The 19,020-nt window shown below is 36.4% G+C and overlaps 1 protein-coding gene across 2 annotated transcripts; it reads left to right on the forward strand.

The window, feature by feature from the left end:
* Positions 1 to 16,105: 16,105 nt before the first annotated feature.
* On the forward strand, positions 16,106 to 19,006 carry LOC100808567 (ring finger domain-containing protein). 2 transcript variants are annotated; one of them, NM_001362063.1, is made up of 5 exons: positions 16,106 to 16,238; positions 16,581 to 16,963; positions 17,404 to 17,470; positions 17,626 to 17,860; positions 18,571 to 19,006. In NM_001362063.1, exons 2-5 carry the CDS (start codon positions 16,787 to 16,789, stop codon positions 18,779 to 18,781), a joined length of 690 nt encoding a protein of 229 aa, NP_001348992.1. In that variant the 5' UTR covers positions 16,106 to 16,238; positions 16,581 to 16,786; the 3' UTR covers positions 18,782 to 19,006. The 2 variants fall into 2 exon arrangements, with proteins under 2 accessions (NP_001348992.1, NP_001240279.1); NM_001253350.2 differs by having other exon boundaries at positions 16,813 to 16,963.
* Positions 19,007 to 19,020: the final 14 nt, after the last annotated feature.

Genomic DNA, 19,020 nt, shown 5'->3' on the forward strand with positions numbered 1-19,020 from the left:
CAGGAGTCTGGATTACTTGAGTTAATAATTCCTTCAAGCTTCTATGGTCCGTAATTATGGTGAATTGGTGACCCAAGAGATACTGGCGCCACTTCTTCACGGCAGAGGTGATGGCAAACAGTTCTCGCACATATGTAGATGCCATCAGAAGTTTCTTAGTAAATGGCTTGCTAAAGTAAGCTATTGGGTGTCCTCTCTGCGATAAGACTCCCCCATACCGCTGCCAGAAGCATCAGTCTCGATGGTGAAGGGAAGCTGAAAGTTCGGTAAAGCCAGAACCGGAGCTGTGGATAAAGTAGTCTTGAGGTTCTCAAAAGCTTGTTGCGCCTGAGAGGTCCAATGAAAAGGTTCAATGGTGGTAACTCGAACCAAGGGATCAGCAATCATGGCATAACCTCTAATGAAATGACGATAGAAGCCAGCTAAGCCTAAGAAACTACGCACTGCTCTCGTTGACTGAGGTTGGGGCCAGTTAACAATGGCAACTATTTTCTTCGCCACGGGTTCCATCCATCTCCCTGAGACCAAATGCCCGAGATACTCAACCTGCGTCTGCGCAAAGGAACATTTAGACATCTTAAGAACAAATTGATTATCAAGGAGTACCTGGAATGTCATGTCCAGGTGACGTAAGTGATCTTCAAAGGTGCCACTGTAAATGAGGATGTCATCGAAGAAGACGATGACAAAACGACGAAGAAATGCTCGGAAAATCAAATTCATTGTCGCATGAAATGAGGAAGGGGCGTTGCAGAGTCCAAATGGCATGACTCTGAACTCATAGTGCCCGTGATGAGTTCGAAAGGCCGTTTTAGGTATATCCTCAGAATGCATTCGTATTTGGTGGTATCCCTGCAAGAGATCAAGCTTCGGAAAGCATTGTGCTCCCCCCAATTCATCGAGCAATTCATCAATGGTTGGAATTGGGAAGTGGTCCTTAATTGTAAGTGAATTCAGAGCTTTGTAGTCCACACAAAAACGCCAAGTTCCATCGTGCTTCTTGACCAAGAGCACAGGCGAGGAAAAGGGACTGGTACTGGGTTGTATCAAGCCCTTCTGAAGCATAGAGTCAACCTGTAACTCAATCTCCTGCTTTTGAAAATGTGGGTAACGATATGGCCGGACGTTCAGCGGCGTGGACTGAGGCAATAAGTGAATGTGATGATCTGTGGTGCGTGCCGGTGGTAGCGACTGAGGAGGTTGAAAGAGGGCGGTGTACTTGGTGAGCAAGACGTGAATCGAAGGAGCCAAAGTCTTTGGTGAAGAAGTGGAATCCTCCGAGAGAATGGTGATGTGGAAGTAGAGCCCGGAATTCTGTGTTCTGCACAGACGACGAAATTGAGATGAGGTCAACGAGCTCAGGTTAGCCTCGGGATCACCTTGCAGCGTGACCAATTGACCCTGATAAAAGAACTACATGGTTAGGGTTGTGTAGTCAATGAGAATAGGCCCCAAAGATTTAAGCCACTGCACCCCTAAGACAATGTTGGAACCAGAGATGGGAAGCACGTGGAGGTAGACGACAAAGGTGTGGTGCTGGATATGAATGGTAATGGCGTCGCAAATCGAAGTACACTCCAAGTATTGACCATTCCCTACCATCACCCGCAAAGGGGTGGTGTCGCGACAAGGTAGGCCCACTTGAGTCACCAATTGTTGCTGCACGAAGTTATGGATACTACCCCCATCAACGAGTAGTAACAGAGGGTGGCCGAAAATATTGCCCATCAGTCGTATAGTTTCCGGCTCGACGTGTCCCACCAAGGAGTTAAGTGATATTTGGGCCGGGTAGGAGTTAGGGCTATCGGGTGGGTCTGGGGGAGTTAATTGTGGTGGGTCATGGGTTATAACATTGGGCGGGTCAGAAGCGGGTATATGAAGAGGGGGTGGGTCGTCTTCTTCTGAAATGAAGAGGAAAAACCTAGAGGCGCATCTATGGCCTCTATGGAATTTTTCCTCACAATTGAAGCAAAGGCCTTGTTCCCTCTGAGAAGCTATTTCTTCCGGAGACAATCTTTTCCAGGCCTGGGGTGGGGGCGAGAGGGAGGAGGCAATAAGGGTGGGAGGGGTGAAGTAGGTGATGTAAAGGGTGAGGGAGGGTTTAGGGGTGGGGCTGGACGTGGTGGAGGTGGAAGGTTTAGGGAGGGTGGTGGTCACGATGAGAGGGGCGGGGTGAGGGGTGAGGGTCGTACGCGTGAAGGAGTTTGCACGTCAGCGAACTTCTCTTCTTGTAAGCGTGCGAGACCCGCGGCCTAGACTAAGGTTGCGGGTTGTTGAGCTTGGACTTCCCGGTGTATCTCGGGAGTAAGGTCGGAGATAAAACAGCTTAGGAGAAATAGGGTGGGTAACCCGGTGGTTCTGTTAGCGAGATCCTCAAAATCAGTTAGGTATTGTACAACAGTGCCGGTTTGGGTCAATTTGCACAAAGCTCCTGAAGGATCCTCAAACTGTGAAGGAGCAAAACGGGTGTGTAAAGCTTGCAAGAAGGCGGACCACGAGGGAAATTGTTCAGTGGTGTTCATCCGCTGAAACCACGCAAGGGTGCGGCCCTCCATATAGAAGGAAGCAACGGTAAGCTTGTCTGTGTCTGGAGTATTGTGATACTCAAAAAACTGATTTATTTTGTAAATCCAGCCTAGTGGTTCTGATCCATCGAACCTAGGCACCTATAATTTCAAACGATGAATGGGTGTGGGTGCAAGTTGGGGCGGTGGCAAAGGAGGTGGAAATGGAGACACAGTGGGAGAGACACGCTGGAGAAGCTCATCAATCTTCAGGGTCATGGCATTGACAGACTCACCTAGGTACAACTGTTGTTTGGTGAGGCGACTGAGGACATCCTCAAGTTTGTCAAAGGAGAAAGGAGGGGCTTCAGGATCAGGCATGGTGAAAAGCAACGAGAGCACCAAAATTGATAAGGGTGTTCGTGCTCTGTGCATGGGCTTCAAGGGCTAGGGCCTCCAGTGAAGAAGAAGGAACTTAAGCAGGTAAAGGAAAGGAATGAGAGGAGTATATTTCTTATTGATTCTGCTAGTTATTTACATACGTATATATATAATTGCCTACTGCTAATGGATTTATCCATATCTTCTAGGAATATTTCGCATAACAGAATTGGTTATGGATGCATCCTAGCAGGGGACAACTAGAATCTAGCAAATCCTGCATTGCCAGCTCAGCTCCTCATCACTTGTATTGCAATTCAAGCGTAATCCCTGAGGTACGCGGGCCTGATAACTCTCCTCTTGGATCTTGCTATTTGTACTCCTGCATCATCTATTTCCCTTGTTTGCCCTTCTGCTGATGCTGTTGTTGATCCACTGCTATCAACGACCATATGAGATTCTTAATTGGATGGGAGTCCATTGATATTTCACATTTCTATACACAGTTTGTATCTCTCAATAGGGGTAGAAGGAATCACGGATGAAGGACTTGCCTTTGGCACGAAACATGTTTTGAGTATTTGGAATTGGAGAAAAAGAATTGCTTTCAGAGGTGCTTGTTTTAATGCATGGGGTATCTTGAATCTTGTAAAGAACATTTCTTGGCATTGATTTTTATGCAAGAAGAAGCAAAATTCGGTCAACTTCTTTTCATGGTTTATCAATCCTTTTTTGTATTTAAACAACTAGCTTAATTAGTGTTGACTCACTGTCTTATCCTAGTTCTAGTCCATAGTATACGGGCTATTTTGAGATGATATTTCTTGGTATGTATCTTCTTGTTTGTACACCTTGTACTGAGTTTATATCAATATATACATATATCTTTGCCTTAAAATCCATGAGGGTGCCAATTTTTTTTAGCATGATTATTGGGTTAAGAGATGGGTACGGTGTTAAAGGATAGGTTACGCAGGTTAGTTTTTGTGATTAAGAACAAAAGAACCTTAGTGAGAAAGGCAGAAGGATAGGAGGAAGGGGAGTGAAAATGAAGAAAGACACTTTTATAAAAGGAAGAGGATATGTAGCATAGGTTAGAAAATTTGTTGAGTCCAACCAATGTAAAGATAGGGATGAATGATGCTAGACTATATATGGAAGGAGGAGTAGTGGTGGTTACACGATAAATTTGACAAACAAAGTTAATGGTTTTGCTAGGGTAACTAAAGATTTTTTCTTTAAATATTTGTGGACCCAGTATATGTCACCAAAGGTAGAGACATTTGTGTGGAAGCTATTGATATATAAATTGTTTTATATGTTTATCTTTTTGGGTGCATTCAGTAACAATTATTCTATTAATTGTCCCTTTATTTAGAGCTATGTTTAACTTATTTTTAGATTACATTTCAATTAATTAGGATCTATGTTTAATTAGTTAGTTATTGGGTTTTATTTTAATGTTTTTAAGCTTTTGTGTAGGAAATAAGGAATGAATGGAGCAATTTTGAAGCCCATGGAAAGTCAAAGTTGACATTTTTGTTCAACGTCACCAACCTAGCTGCTTAGTGATAAAAGAGTCTCTTGAGGAACTACCTTTTTGTCATAAATTCGGTAAGGATTAGTTTGGCTTAACAAAAAAATGACAAAATAAGGGTTGCAAATCCAATGATTGCTCAGCAAAGGAAATTGTTGCCGACAAAATAGCTCCAAAAGCATAAAGGAGGGATTGCCAAGACACTGGCATTTTTTGAGAGCATCCTCTTATGATTGTGTGGTGGCTGGCAAGTTCTAAATTGGCTCCTTCATCTTCACTGTTTTTCTTTTTATGATTTTCATATATATATATATATATATATATATATATATATATATATATATATATATAATGTGTATGTGAGAGAGAGAGAGTAGCTAGACTCTCATTTGTTGGGGTTGAATGTAATGAAAATGACTTCCACATACTATTTATGACTCATTAATCAATATTTATGTTTCATTATTAGATGTTCTATTTTTATGCTTATTCTCTTGTATGATTTGATCGTCTATATGATCTTATATATTTAAACAAGGAGACAGTCAAACAAGAACTAATTAAATTTGACATGTTGTTAATATTTTAAATATATTTTATAAAATTTTGATAATAAAATAAAACAACATAATTAATGTTTTTACTATTTCTATAAAAAAAAAATTGGAAAATAAACGGGCTTAATTAAATTTAACTTTGCCAAATCTTGATTATTATTGATTAATAAACTAAAGGTTGGTCAATTTGCACAAAAAACGGTGGATGTTTGTTGGGTAGTATTCTCTTTCTACATGCTACAAGTTTAAGCCAAACTTGGGGCGCCGCCATCTGGTATAGTAATTAGTACAGTAATCTGATACAAACTACTAGTAGTTCACATTAATTCATGACATCAACCATTAATATTTCTCATCTCTCTTAAATGCAATGTGTCTCTCTTATTTGATTAATTTTTCTATATTTTAAAATTATTAATTTCATTCAAAAAGAGTAATTTAAATAAAAAATTATTCAAATAATAATGGTTACTATACGAGATAACTAGTGAGAATAAACGTTCTTAATATTTTAGTTTTTTAAAGCCTCGGCTATAGTGGTAAAAGTCAACATGTTGTGTGGTACGTTTAATAAATAATTATTTCTTTTAAATATGTAGTTATTAAAGATTTGATCTTTAGATTGGTGTATATAAAAAATATTTCTCTGAGTTCAAATATAAAATATCTATATATATAATTTACATATTAATTAAGAAAGTTGGTTAACATTATTTATTTATAAAAAAAAGGTTAGCATCAATTAACTTCTCTTCATTAAAATTTATTTAAAAAATATAGTTATAAAAAATCTCAATTAAATATTTTGAAGATAATATTAATTGGATTGAAAGTAATTAAGATTTATTTATATTTTAATTCATTATACATAGTTTATTTTTTCTTATTTCAAGCCCAAAAAATAATATATATTTTTTTTTACAAAACATTAAAAGTACTTGTTAAAAGAAGTGATTTTCTTAATCTTACAATTAATTCCATACTTTCAAGTTTCAATCAGAAGATATCCTTGATTCACCCATAGTCGCAAAAGCCCCAAAACCACCAAAGTAACAAAGAAGCTATTTATCTTCTAAAAAAACAAATAAACTATTTAAGAAAGGTAAAAAAAAAAAAAAAAAGATCGACCTACAAGCCATCAAATACACAAGTCTAGGCATATGACTATCGCATGATTGTCACTAAATGAAAGGACCATATCACCTTTATATTAGTGTTTTTTTTAGATAACCTTTTATTAGTTAAGTTAATCATTTTTAATCTTCTTTTATAGTTAGTGGTTACTCATTGTTTTCGGTAATAATTACTAGACGATTCAGAAAAAATGATTATCTTGTATTAAAACTTTTCTGTTGCAAAATAAGCTAATGTTTTAAATTTATCATGTTTGGTTTATTAGACTAAAATTATTATTGGATTAATTATATTTTTAGTAAACTTATATGAATTTTTATTTTTAGTCAACAAACAAAAAACTAACAAAATTTTCTTCCATGATATTTTTATGTGTCAATATTATAAGTCTTTACCAGCAAATTTCACTGTTAGATGTTAGATGATGTTATTTTATTATCATTTAATTATGTTTCTTGATGGTTCATTATATTTTTAAGCTATTATGCTTAATAGAATAGTATTTTTATAATCTCTAGTGATAGGTAAAAACCTATAATCGCTTTTGTAGTCACTCATAAAATCCGTCTCCAAATATTTTGTAATTAACATATAATGGATAAAAGTTTATTATAGTCAAATAATAATAATTGAATAACATTTGAATTCTGATTAAAAGTAATCCCTTATAATAATTAATAAAAATTAATCATATTTTAGATGGCACACCATCTCTTTTCTATCAAAAATTCTGGAAAAGAGTTGGTGGTGATGTAACTGAGTTGGTGCTCAACATATTGAACCATGATGGTGATCCTACAGAGTTGAATTCAACTTTTATCTCACTCATTCCTAAGGTTAAACAACCAGTCCACCCTATAGTGATTTCAGGCCTATGTAACGTAATCTTCAAGGTCGTTACAAAAACGATAGCAAATAGACTCAAATTAATCTTGTCTTCTATTGTTTCTGAATCAAGTGTTCCAATATTTTAGAGACAAGGGTTGGAAAAAACTAAAAGGCTAGAAGGAGAAAGTGTTATCAAAAGCTGGAAGGGAAACATTGATAAAATCGGTAGTTAATTATTGAGTCGATACCAACATATGTTGAGTTGTTTTAAGCTACCAAACTCCCTGGGTAATCAAATAGAAAGTATGACAGCAAGATTTTATTGGGGTGGGGAACCTGATTCTAAGAAAATACATTGGCTAAAGTGGGAAAATATCACTACTTCAAAGAGAAATGGAGGTCTATGTTTCAGAAGGATGAAAGAGTTTAACAAATCCCTTCTTGCTAAACAAATGTGGAGGTTGTTGTCAAATGATTCTTGTCTGGCATCCAAAGCACTTAAAGCAAGATATTATCCTCTCTCTTCCCCCTAGAAGCAAGAAATTCGTGGAGGCCAAGTTACACTTGAACTAATTTATGTTTCTCAAGAAATTCTGAAGGGTGCTGTTTAGAGAATTGGTGATGGTAGATCTGTACATGTTTGGGGAGATAAATGGTTGCCTAATACTATTGATGGACAGATTTATGAACAACAAAATTTTGATATGGATCCCTCTTTGCTAGTTGCTGACCTCATTGATCAAGATTGATTCTCTTTTCCCAAATACTGTTAAACAGAATATTCTAAGACAAGTGCATACAGAAATGACTGTTTGATTTGGAATGTTCATAGTGAAAACAGGATATCACCAAGCAGTGCATGCAGATAATAGTGACCCAGGTAACTCCAGTCTTATCCCAGGAAATTTCTGGAACATGTTTTGGAAAATTCAAACCTTTCCAACAAAGTGCCTCAATTTGGCATGGAGGGCATGCAAAAATATACTCCCGGTTATGAAGAATCAACAGGGAAGAGGAAAGCTAGTTGATACAAATTTATGAGAAGAGTCTATGAAATGTTATGGGTGCTTTGGTATGAAAGAAATCAATGGGTTATCCATAAAAACAGGATTCCACTTGGCAGCTATTTACAGGGATCATAATGGAGATGTTTTGGCAGCAGCCTCTCTTTTGCTTCCAAATTGTTTTGAGCCCATATAGCTGAAGCTTTAGCTTTTAAATGGACAATGGAAACATCGGTTTTTTTGTTGTTTTCTAATGTACAGTTTGAAACTGATTGCCTGAGAATTTTTCTGAAATGGACAAGAATACAACAAGGCAATAGTTGTTATTTTGCAGGTCTGATTCAAGACTGTGTAAAACTTACTAGTCCTCACTTTTTTCATTCATTAATTAATTCCCACACACAGAACAACTAATAGAGCAGCTGATGAATTACCAAGATTTTTTTTTTTTTTTTGTAAAGGAGATGTATTGGTTAGAGGAGATCCTTCCTCATCTCTAATCCATTGTAGTTGATGATGTAAGGCCTTTGGACATTTCTTGTTAAATGAATATGGAAAGTCAAAGAAATTGTTTTCTTGAATAATTCATTAAGCACCATTCGCTTATATACAAAATTACAAGCTAAAGATATGACTAAAGATAAATCTAATAGATATAATAACTATAAAACTGAAGATAAACCTAATAGCTAAAGATATGATTAAAGATAAATCTAATAGATATAACAACTATATAAAATCAGAATATATTATCATATCTTCTAACACACCCCCGCAGTCGAAGCGGGAGGTCGACGGACACTGAGACTGTCTCGAAAATCCTCAAATAGCACCAAAGGAAGTCCTTTGGTAAATATGTTTGCAATCTGATAACGAGACGGGACATGTAAAACTCGAACTTGACTACGAGCAACCTTTTCACGAACAAAATGTATATCCATCTCAATGTGTTTAGTGCGTTGATGTTGAACCGGATTACCCGCAAGATATATCGCACTCACATTATCATAATAAACCAATGTAGCCTTCTGGATCGAACAATGAAGCTACAAAAGTAGATTTCGCAACCAACATGACTCTGACACTACATTGACAACCCCTCGGTATTTAGCCTCTGCACTAGACCTGGACAAAGTAGCCTATCATTTAGCTGACCAAGAGATCAAATTATCACCAAGAAATACACAATACCCAGAAGTAGACCGTCTCGTATCAGAGCATCCACCCCAATCAGCATCCGTATAAGAAACAAGAGTGGATGTAGATGATGGATAAAGATGAAGACCATGGTCTATAGTACCCTGAATGTAGCGCAATATGCGCTTAGGAGCTTGCATGTGCTCATCCTTTGGGTCATGCATGAATAAGCACACCTGTTGCACGGCATATGTAATGCCAGGTCTGGTAAAAGTAAGGTATTGTAGAGCCCCAGCAAGGCTCCTGTAGAGAGTCTAATCCTCAAATGGAGTGTTTAATGTAGCACTAAGCTTTGGTTTAGTATCAACAGAGGTAGGTGATGACTTACAAGAAGACATGCAAGCACGATCAATAATCTCCATGGCATATTTCTTTTGAGATAAAAACATACCACCTGCATGATGAGTTACAACAATGCCCAAAAAATAGCTCAACTGTCCCAAGTCCTTCATAGCAAATTCTGAGCTAAGAAGGGTAATAATGGACTTATGAAACTCATCAGAGGAAGCAGTCAAAATGATGTCATCCACATATAACAAAATATAAGCCATAGAAGTACCTTGTCGATAGATGAAAAGAGAATGATCAGAAGTGCTATGAGAGAATCCCGGTGTATGAAAAAAATCAGCAAATCTCTTATACCAAGCCTGTGGTGCCTGTTTAAGCCCGTATAGAGACTTCTTTAACAAACAAACATGATTAGGTTTTTGCGGGTCCCTAAAACCCATAGGCTGATGCATGTAGACAGTCTCATTAAGTTCACCATGTAAGAAGGCATTTTGATGTCAAGTTGATGAATGGGTCATGCCTTAGACAAAGCCAGACTCAGAACTGTGCGAATAGTTGGTGGTTTGACCACCGGACTAAATGTGTCACCACCATCTACGCCAACCTGTTGAGTTTTGCCATCACCTACAAGACGGGCTTTATGCCTCTCAAAAGAACCATCAGATTTTTCTTTATGAGCAAAAATCGATAATGACCGAATTACATTAACATCAGGTGGACGGGGCACCAACTCCCACGTCTTATTTTTAATAAGAGCATCAAATTCATCATCCATAGCCTTTTTCCAATTCGGGTCCCAAAGGGCCGACACGGGGTTATGTGGCAGAAGGGATTTAGCAACAGTGGTATGAAGATTAAAGATCTTCTTTGGCTTAACTATCCCATGTTGGTTGCGTGTAACAGCCCGAGGAGGTGGGCTGGGACGTGAAGAAGGGGCTGGACTAGGAGGAGGGGAAGCAGTCACTGGACAATTCGTACAATTAACAATATTCTTCTTTGGCTCAACGGTTAGGCCGGTTGCAATATTAGGGGAGTTGGGCCCGAATGGAACTAGACTAGGAGTTTGAGCATTAGGAGTAGTGGATTGAGACACTAAATGGTGGACCACGTATGGGTTTGGGCCATCATCTAAGAAATCATAAGTCTGAATATGAGGAGTATGTAATTTAGCAAATGGAAATTGTGTCTCATCGAAAATGACATGACGACTTATAATTATTTTCCCAGAAGACAAGTCATAGCATTTATAACCACGGTGGTTCGAAGGATATCCCAAAAAAACACATGGAGTAGAGCGGCGTTGAAGTTTATTTATGGTAGTGGAAGGAAATAGAGGATAACATAAACACCCAAAAACCCGAAGATGAGAATAGGTCGGATCCTTATGATAAAGAACCCTGAGAGGAGATTTATAGTTCAATAACTTATGAGGAAGAATATTGAGAAGGTAAGTCACCATTTGCAAGGCATGATGCCAAAAGGAAATAGGTAATGACGCATAGGCAAGTGAAGTACGAACAATATTGTTAATTGTACGAATTGTCCTTTCGGCTTTCTCATTTTGAGGAGAAGTATGAGGACAAGACATTCGGAAAGAAATACCATTCATTTTACAAAAATCCCAAAAAGGCTTATTCTCAAACTCTTTACCATTATCTCATTGTATATTCTTTACTTCCCGTTCGAATTGAGTTCGGATGAAAGTTCTAAAATTTATGAATGTGGAATAAGCATTTGATTTGTTTGACAAAGGAAAAGTCCATAAAAATTTAGAATAATCATCTAACAACAAGATATAATATCGGTGCCCTGAGGAACTCAAAATAGGTGATGTCCAAAGATTAATGTGAACAATATCAAATGGCATAAGAGTATGAGAATGTGACAAAACAAAAGGTAAATGTTTTCCAAGAGAACATGAATGACAAATATGAGAATCTCTAATTTGATTACATTCAATAAATTTATTCGTCCTAAGAGAATGCAAGATAGATACTCTTGGGTGTCCCAACCGCTCATGCCAAAGAGAAGGAGCTAAGGCAGCAAAAGTAGAGGAAGAAGTGGCTGGAGTGGTGGATTCGGTGATAGGATAAAGCACGCCCCAAATCTCACACCTCATTGGAGGCATCACTGTTTGAAAATCCTTTACAGAAAACCCAAAGGGATCAAATTCAACAGTCACAGAGTTATCAGTGGTAAATTTTCGAACCAACACTAAGTTTTTGATTAGATTAGGAGCAAGAAGGACATTTTTCAAGGCTAAAGGAGGATGTGGGGAAGGCAAGTTAGTTTGACCATAACCACGAATAGGAATTGATTAACCATTACCAACAGTGATACCACGATGATTGCTCATATTAAAATAAGACGTGAGATTACCTGAGGTGGACGTCATATGAGAGGTGGCACTGGTGTTCATATACCAATTCAGATTCGAAGAAGTAATACCGAGGGTGTGCATTGCAGCCTCGATGTCTGTTGGAGTAGGAGCTGTGGTTGTGTATGTCTGCTAAGGTCTGGACCCAAGAATACCGGGTTGTTGGCGCGGAGGTTGCTGATAATTGGGCTTGGCCCATGGAGCAGCTGGGTACAGACAAGGAAGAACAACCCACAGCATCCATGGCCAAGGCCATTGCTGCCCTGCATGTCAGGGGTTGCTTTGGGACTGCTGCTGTCCACCTTTGCGATTACTACCACCGCCATCTTTACCCCCGTGATAACTGCTAAATAATTGTATTTTGATAGTAGAAAATTAGTCAAATATTGGCCTGAAATTAATTATTTAGTAGTTATTTATGATTAAAAGTTAGAAAATTAATTAAATTGAATTTTTGGTTGCAGATATAAAAATTGGAGGTGTAACAAGCAAAAAGGACAGAAAAATTGAAGAAAAAAAGAAAATTTGAAGAAGGTCCAGCCCAATACGCACGCTTAGCGCGCGTCACGGGCTAAGCGGGCCAAGAAGTACATGCGCTAAGCATGGGGTGTCGCACTAAGCGTGCCTATGAAGGCTCAAAGCTCACTTCAGCAGCTATAAATAGAGAGTCAGTCCAAGGGACAGAGACCACCACAGAACCCCCTCTCCTAGGGGTTTCATTTACTCCCTTTCTTTCACCCCTCCTCTCATTGTAAAGCCCTCAATGGCCACGAGTGGCTAATCCCCTAGCTAGGGCCTGGCAGGCCTAAAAAGCCAATGATGTATGGAGCATTTCAAGAGTTATCAATAAAAAGAGGAATTTCCTCCAGGTTCTTTTATTTATTTACCGTTCTTTCTTTTTACATCCTGTATCTCGGAACTTGCTTTTCTGTTAGGGTTTAGTCCACTCAGGAGAGGGTAAAGCCTATTAGGGGTAAGGAATGAATACTTGAATCTGTTTTAAGGGTTAGACCACTCGGGAGAGGGTAACGCTTAAGAGAACACTAAAAGGAAGAAATTATCGGGTTATCTTTTAGAGGGTTTCCTTCCAGGTTCTTTTATCTGCTTTTCTTTCTTGCTTATTCTGCATCTCGGACTTTGTTTTCTGTTAGTCTTTAGGCCACTCGGGAGAAGGTAAAGCCTAATTAGGGATAAGTAATGAATGCGTGAATCGATTTTAAGGGTTAGGCCACTCGGGAGAGGGTAACGCTTAATAGAACAATAAAAGAAAGAAGTCATTGGGTTAGCATGACTTAATTCCCCCAATGCCCATGCTTTAGCAAACATCTAGAATGTAATCTTAATGCATCTTAGTTATTGAGTCTTCGCAAAGGGCATTTGGAAGATAGGTAGTTAAGGTAGGCTTGTCATCGTGAGGCATCAGGGGCAAGTAGATGGATAGATGTGGGGCAGAATTAGTTCACTGGTATTGATAACAGACAAATCCAGAATCCATATATCCAGGCTAATTAGACTTGTCAAGTTTTAGCGCTTTTAATATATAAATTTTATTCCCTATTTTTATTGTTGATTAGAAGTAGTTATTCCTTATTTTACTGTTGGGTTTTAGAAGTAAGTATTTAGATTTAGTAGATTTAGATTTTAATTTCGTAGAAGTAATTATCTTTATCGCAATTTAAATATTTTATCCTCTATTTTGATCTTTCAATCTTTTATCTTCGAATTTTATCTTTAAATATCTTATCTTTTCCTTTATCTTCTAATTTTATCTTTAAATATCTTATCTTTTCTTTACCTTACTTCTATCTTTCTTTATCTTTTATTTTAAATTCTTATCTCTTGCTTTTAAATTGGGTTTGCATTAATCTAAGTACAAATAAAGTCCATGTGGATTCGACACTCGGACTTCCGAGAACTTTACTATTTGTGACGATTTGGTACACTTGCCAACGAGTTAATAAGTTTTTGAACCAGAGCCTCCCTTGTCAACGCCTGAGTTATCATGACCACCAGTGTTGTTGCGATTCTTTCTAGAATTGCCATGGTTTGAATACCGTTTTCCACCATTATTTGTGCAGCATGCTGATGAATGATCAGACATCTCTTGAGATTCATTCGAGTCACGAGCCACTATGGCGGAGGACGAGGTCTGAGCCGCCTTCTTAAGGCCGAATTCTTCGAGAACAAGCATCGATCGTGCTTAATAAAATTGAGGCAAGGGATCACTTTGACGGATGAGTGTGGCCACTCTCTTGTAGGATTCAGTGAGACCGAACACCAATTGCAGAACCAACCTACTGTTATCGACCGAAAAGCCGGCATTCTTGAGTTGATTCAACAGTGACTTGAGATGTTGACAGTAAGCAGAGACACTTGAAAAGGCCTTCATGGCTGTGTGGGTGAAATCATACTCAAGTGTAACAGCACGAGAGTGTTTGTTATCTTAGAATATATCACGCAACCTATTCCAAGCCTTCATTGTCGTGGTGTTGCGTTCAAGAATAGTATCTAAAAGATCATGAGAAATGATGGCATAAATCCATTGTAGAACGGTGGTGTCTAGTGTCAACCAGAGTTCTGTCTCTTTCTCCGTTGGTGGCGCCTTCTGCTTGCCATCCTACATAGGAATTATATGATCAATTACCCTATGGGATCGTGCGTGAATTTTGAAAATTTTAGCCCATGTCGCATATTAGACATTTTCCATCTCAAGAATGATTGGGACATGATTCTTGATGTTGGATACAACAAGAGCAGGGTGAAAGGTAGATTTTGAGTCAGACATAGTGATGGAGAAGAAGGAGAGAAGAAGAAGAAGAAGAAAGGGGTTGAACGGTGCTAGGGCCTCTGTGCGGAAGGCTGAGGAAGATTCAAAAATCTTTCACTAAGCAATTTGATACCATGAAAGAAATTATTTCCTTGAATAATTCATTAAGCATCATTCGCTTATATACAAGATTACGAGCTAAAGATATATAAGCTAAAAATATGACTAAAGATAAATCTAATAGATATAATAACTATAAAACTGAAAATAAACCTAATAATTAAATATATGAAAATAAATCTAATAGATATAACAATTATATAAAATCAGAATATATTATTACATCTTCTAACAGAAAGTTTAACTTATATATATATTATCTAGATAATGAAGCTTCTCGTTATAGATTAAAAGAAAATCACCTCACTTGGTCTTTTTAAATAAATAAATACAAAATTTTCCTATGGTCTTAGTTCTCAAACAGAAACCTTACATTAGTCGCATAAAAAAATCCGTAAATAACATTTTAATTCTGATAATCCGTTATAATAATTATAAAATAATTTTAACATAATCTAGATGGTTAATATGTTATCAAGATAGCCAAGTTCTAGTGATAGATTATAGACTACAAAAAAAAAAAACCAAACCGCACATCGTCCTTTTAAATAAATAAAAAAATGCTAAGTTTCCCCGCGGTCAAACAATAACCTCGCATAAAAAATATTATGTTCAATTGTTCATATCTTCTTTTCATGATGATAACTTATACCACTTTTATATAATCTTATCCAAAGAAGATTCATTCAATGCGGGTCCTCCCTAAACAACCCCATATTCAAAATATCAAAATCTTTATATTAAAGCTGAACAAAAGGGGCCCTCCTTATTTATCCCCTTAGTTTTTATTTTCATTTCTTTCTAATAAAGGGGCAAACTAGTCTCGTAATATATTAGAGGTTAATTAAATTTATATTCCTCAAATTAATTAAATGAGGTTTTAAATTTTTTATCTCTAAACTATTTTTTTTTAAAAAAAATTATCTTTAAAGAATTTATTGTATTAAAGATAATCTTTGTTATTGATATTCTATGTTAAATAATATCATAAAATAAGACACATTAAATATCATATGTATTTATGTAAATAATTAAAATATTATATTATTAAAATATAAAAAAAAATTATTATTAAACGTTTCAAACACGCATATGTAAAAACATATTTATAATAATATTTTTTAAATGATCATCATAGTCGAGAGACTATCTATAATAACAAAAAAAAAAAAAATAGGAAACAAATTTTGAAAAAAAAATTAAGAATCAAAAATTCAAAATCCTCATTGCAGGATTAAAAATTTAATTAGTCCTATATTAAAATATGTAATATGCTATCTCGAACATGGTAACCCACTTGTATCAATACCATTAGCAAAACCAAGAGTAGTTAGAACCGAAAGGGTAATAGTGTCACTGTGAGTGTCATATACAAATCATATCATATGATATATATTGGTATAATATCAACACCATAGGCTTTGTGGGATTATTCTTAGTTGCACGCAGAAAAATTTTCTGGGAAAATATCTTGGTATGGGAAAGGGATCTTTTCAGGACTCTGTTAAAGCTCTGGAAGCTGACATTCAGTATGCTAATACCCTGTATGTCTCTCTTTCTGTCTCTGTTTTTGGCCAGTTGTTTCACTTCTTTGAATGAGAAATTCTGTTTTTGGCTAGTTGTTTCACTTCTTTGAATGAGAAATTCAGTTTCAAAAGCTTGTAATGTAAATTCCTTCCTATTTCCAGATTAAAAATTGAATATTTTTTCTATGTTGTTGAAGTTTCAAACATGATGCATCACTGGAATTTTTATTTTTTTTCTAGAATTGAGTCTTTTTTCTTCCTCTTATGCATCAATTTGTGTAATCTATGTCAGTGTTGTTTTCATGTTGTGTGGTCAACTTTTGTTATTTGGAGCTGAATGCTACTGTGTTTTTCTTGAAGTGGTAGAGTTGGACTTTGAAGCTGAGAATTTGTTTAAAGAAGATGTTGATGAACTGCACCTGTGAATTTGCATGACACTCAGTTGGAAAATTGAATTAGATAACACTTTTCAATATCCAAAAACTTCATTGATATGTTTATGATGGAGTCTTTCATACTAATTCTTTAAGCAGAGTTTAGCACTTTTCTCATGTGAGTGAGATTGTATGCTTTCTTTTCGCCTCTTTGTTAGGGCATTAGGCTATCCAAGGGACAAAGATGGAGGATGCTTTCAGATGAGGATATCATACAGTCCAGCAGCCCCTCTTTTTCTGTTTCTTGTTCAATGGACCGATTACCGCCTCGCCGGTGCTCTGGGTTTGCTGAGAATTCTAATTTATGTGGTATGTATGTCCTAAAATTTGAAGTTACAGGGTTTTAGAGAGAAAAGAGAGAAGAGAAAAAGACCAACCTTATTTATATAAATTAATAGATTCCTGATTACTTAAATAAGGAAACAAATCATGGTGATTAGTAAGAAATATGTAAAACTAATCCTAGGGGATATTCTACGATAAGAAACTAATCCTAAAGGATCATCCACGATACTCTAATCCTTAGAAGTAATTTAAGATTCTATAATAAATTAAAGATATTTTCCTGATGTTCTAAGTTCTAACACTAAACATGTCATGTATATTCAAAGCTTTAGTAGAGCATAATACATTTCTGTGTCAAAATTTTATTTTCTTCTTTTGTTTCCTTCCTAATTTCCCATTTCTTAAAATTGTCATAATCTGTTTGTAGATTTAATTTCGTAACATTTCCTTCAACATTTATGCAGACTTATGGAAATGGGAAGAATACTATGTCAATATATGAAAGGAAAGCAAGCATTAGACAATTTTACTGTAAGTTATATGCTGTAAGATGAATGTATAGCTAATTACTTATATAGCTTTATGCTATTTCCTCTCTTAGGGAGCAACTGGCTCCATGTTTATGTTCTTGATGATTAACATAACAGTAACATATTTTTCTGTTTTTCTCTTTTGCTGATAAACAGCGATTATATTTCCTGCTCTGTTGCAACTTGAGAAAGGCATCACAGATTTGGAGGAAAGGAAACAGAAAGAAGTATATGCCCTTAGATACCAAAGGAAAAGTGAGTTCAATGAGAGAAGACAATCTGAAATTGACATTGAAAGAGAAGAGGAATGTGGAGTGTGCTTGGAGGTGAAAGCAAAAGTTGTGCTTCCTAATTGCTGCCACTACATGTGTTTGAAGTGCTACAGAGATTGGTAAACTTCCTTGATTGTGATTCTATTACTTCATTTCATCATCAAAAACTCTTTAGATTCTTTCCAGTTATATTTTTATATTATGCTGATCATATTTTTGACATAAAACCAAGTATTTATCTCACATGTTTTTAGTAGTCTGTCATTCAACATATGAATGAAACATGTCAATGTCACATTAAAAAGAGAGGATGTCTGTCTCCCCTGTGATGTGAATCATGGGATGCAGATATTTCTATGATCTAAATTTATGATCAACCTTTTTTTAAATCAGGTCCTCACTTAAATTAGATGATATCAATGACTAAGCTTATGCCACATATAGAATCTTTTATATCAGTGAGAAAATTTTGTATTTGTCAAAATATGGTAGGATTAGTCCCTTTTTAAGTGAGGATCCTGAATTCCTGATCCAACTTTTTTGAAGATAAAATAATTGTTGACAAAAAAGTTGAGAATGGTTCTCATAAATTCATAGATTGTTATCAGATTGCTTTTACTTTATCAAAATCTAAACCCTTGATTTCATCAATGGTCATCCTCTTTTTGCACCTAACTTTCTGAAGTTGAAGGTGCATCCACCTCAACACCCAACATTCCTTTACTCCTTGTACTAGTTGATTGTTATATTTGACCTTGACATTAGAAAATCAGAAAGTGATCACTAGTTTGTTGTTCTCTAGATGTGACAATGGTGCTTGTTGATTCAGGTGTCAGAGGTCTCAGTCTTGCCCCTTTTGCCGGGATAGCCTGAAGAGAACCAACTCTGGGGACCTTTGGATTTACACTGACACCAGTGACATTGTTGATGTTGGGACAATTTTCAAAGAGAATTGTAAGATGCTGTTTCTGTACATAGAGAAGCTGCCTCTAATTGTTCCAGATCCCAGATATGTGTTCTATGATCCACTTCTGAGATGAAGGAATTGCCTACAGATTTTTGGAAAATAGTGTGTATGTTTCACTTTACTTGTACATGCATTTTAGACCATAATTTAATTGTGTATATATTTAACTGGCTTTTTTCCAATCGGCTTCAAGTTGGTGATTTATTTCTAACCCAAAGTTCCAATATTCTGCTGTCCCCTATCTATCTACCATACAGTGATTTGCTTATTCACTTATAATAATAATAATAAGGCAAACTAACCACGTTCTCA

This window comes from Glycine max, chromosome 18 (assembly GCF_000004515.6).
Source record: "Glycine max cultivar Williams 82 chromosome 18, Glycine_max_v4.0, whole genome shotgun sequence".
Taxonomy (NCBI): Eukaryota; Viridiplantae; Streptophyta; class Magnoliopsida; order Fabales; family Fabaceae; genus Glycine; species Glycine max.

Coding starts and splice junctions, on each gene's coding strand:
- LOC100808567 (NM_001253350.2), top strand. CDS start 16,171: ATGGGAAAGGGATCTTTTCAGGACTCTGTTAAAGCTCTGGAAGCTGAC. Junction 16,964..17,403: donor TGAGAATTCTAATTTATGTG/GTATGTATGTCC, acceptor ACATTTATGCAG/ACTTATGGAAATGGGAAGAA. Junction 17,471..17,625: donor AAGCATTAGACAATTTTACT/GTAAGTTATATG, acceptor GCTGATAAACAG/CGATTATATTTCCTGCTCTG.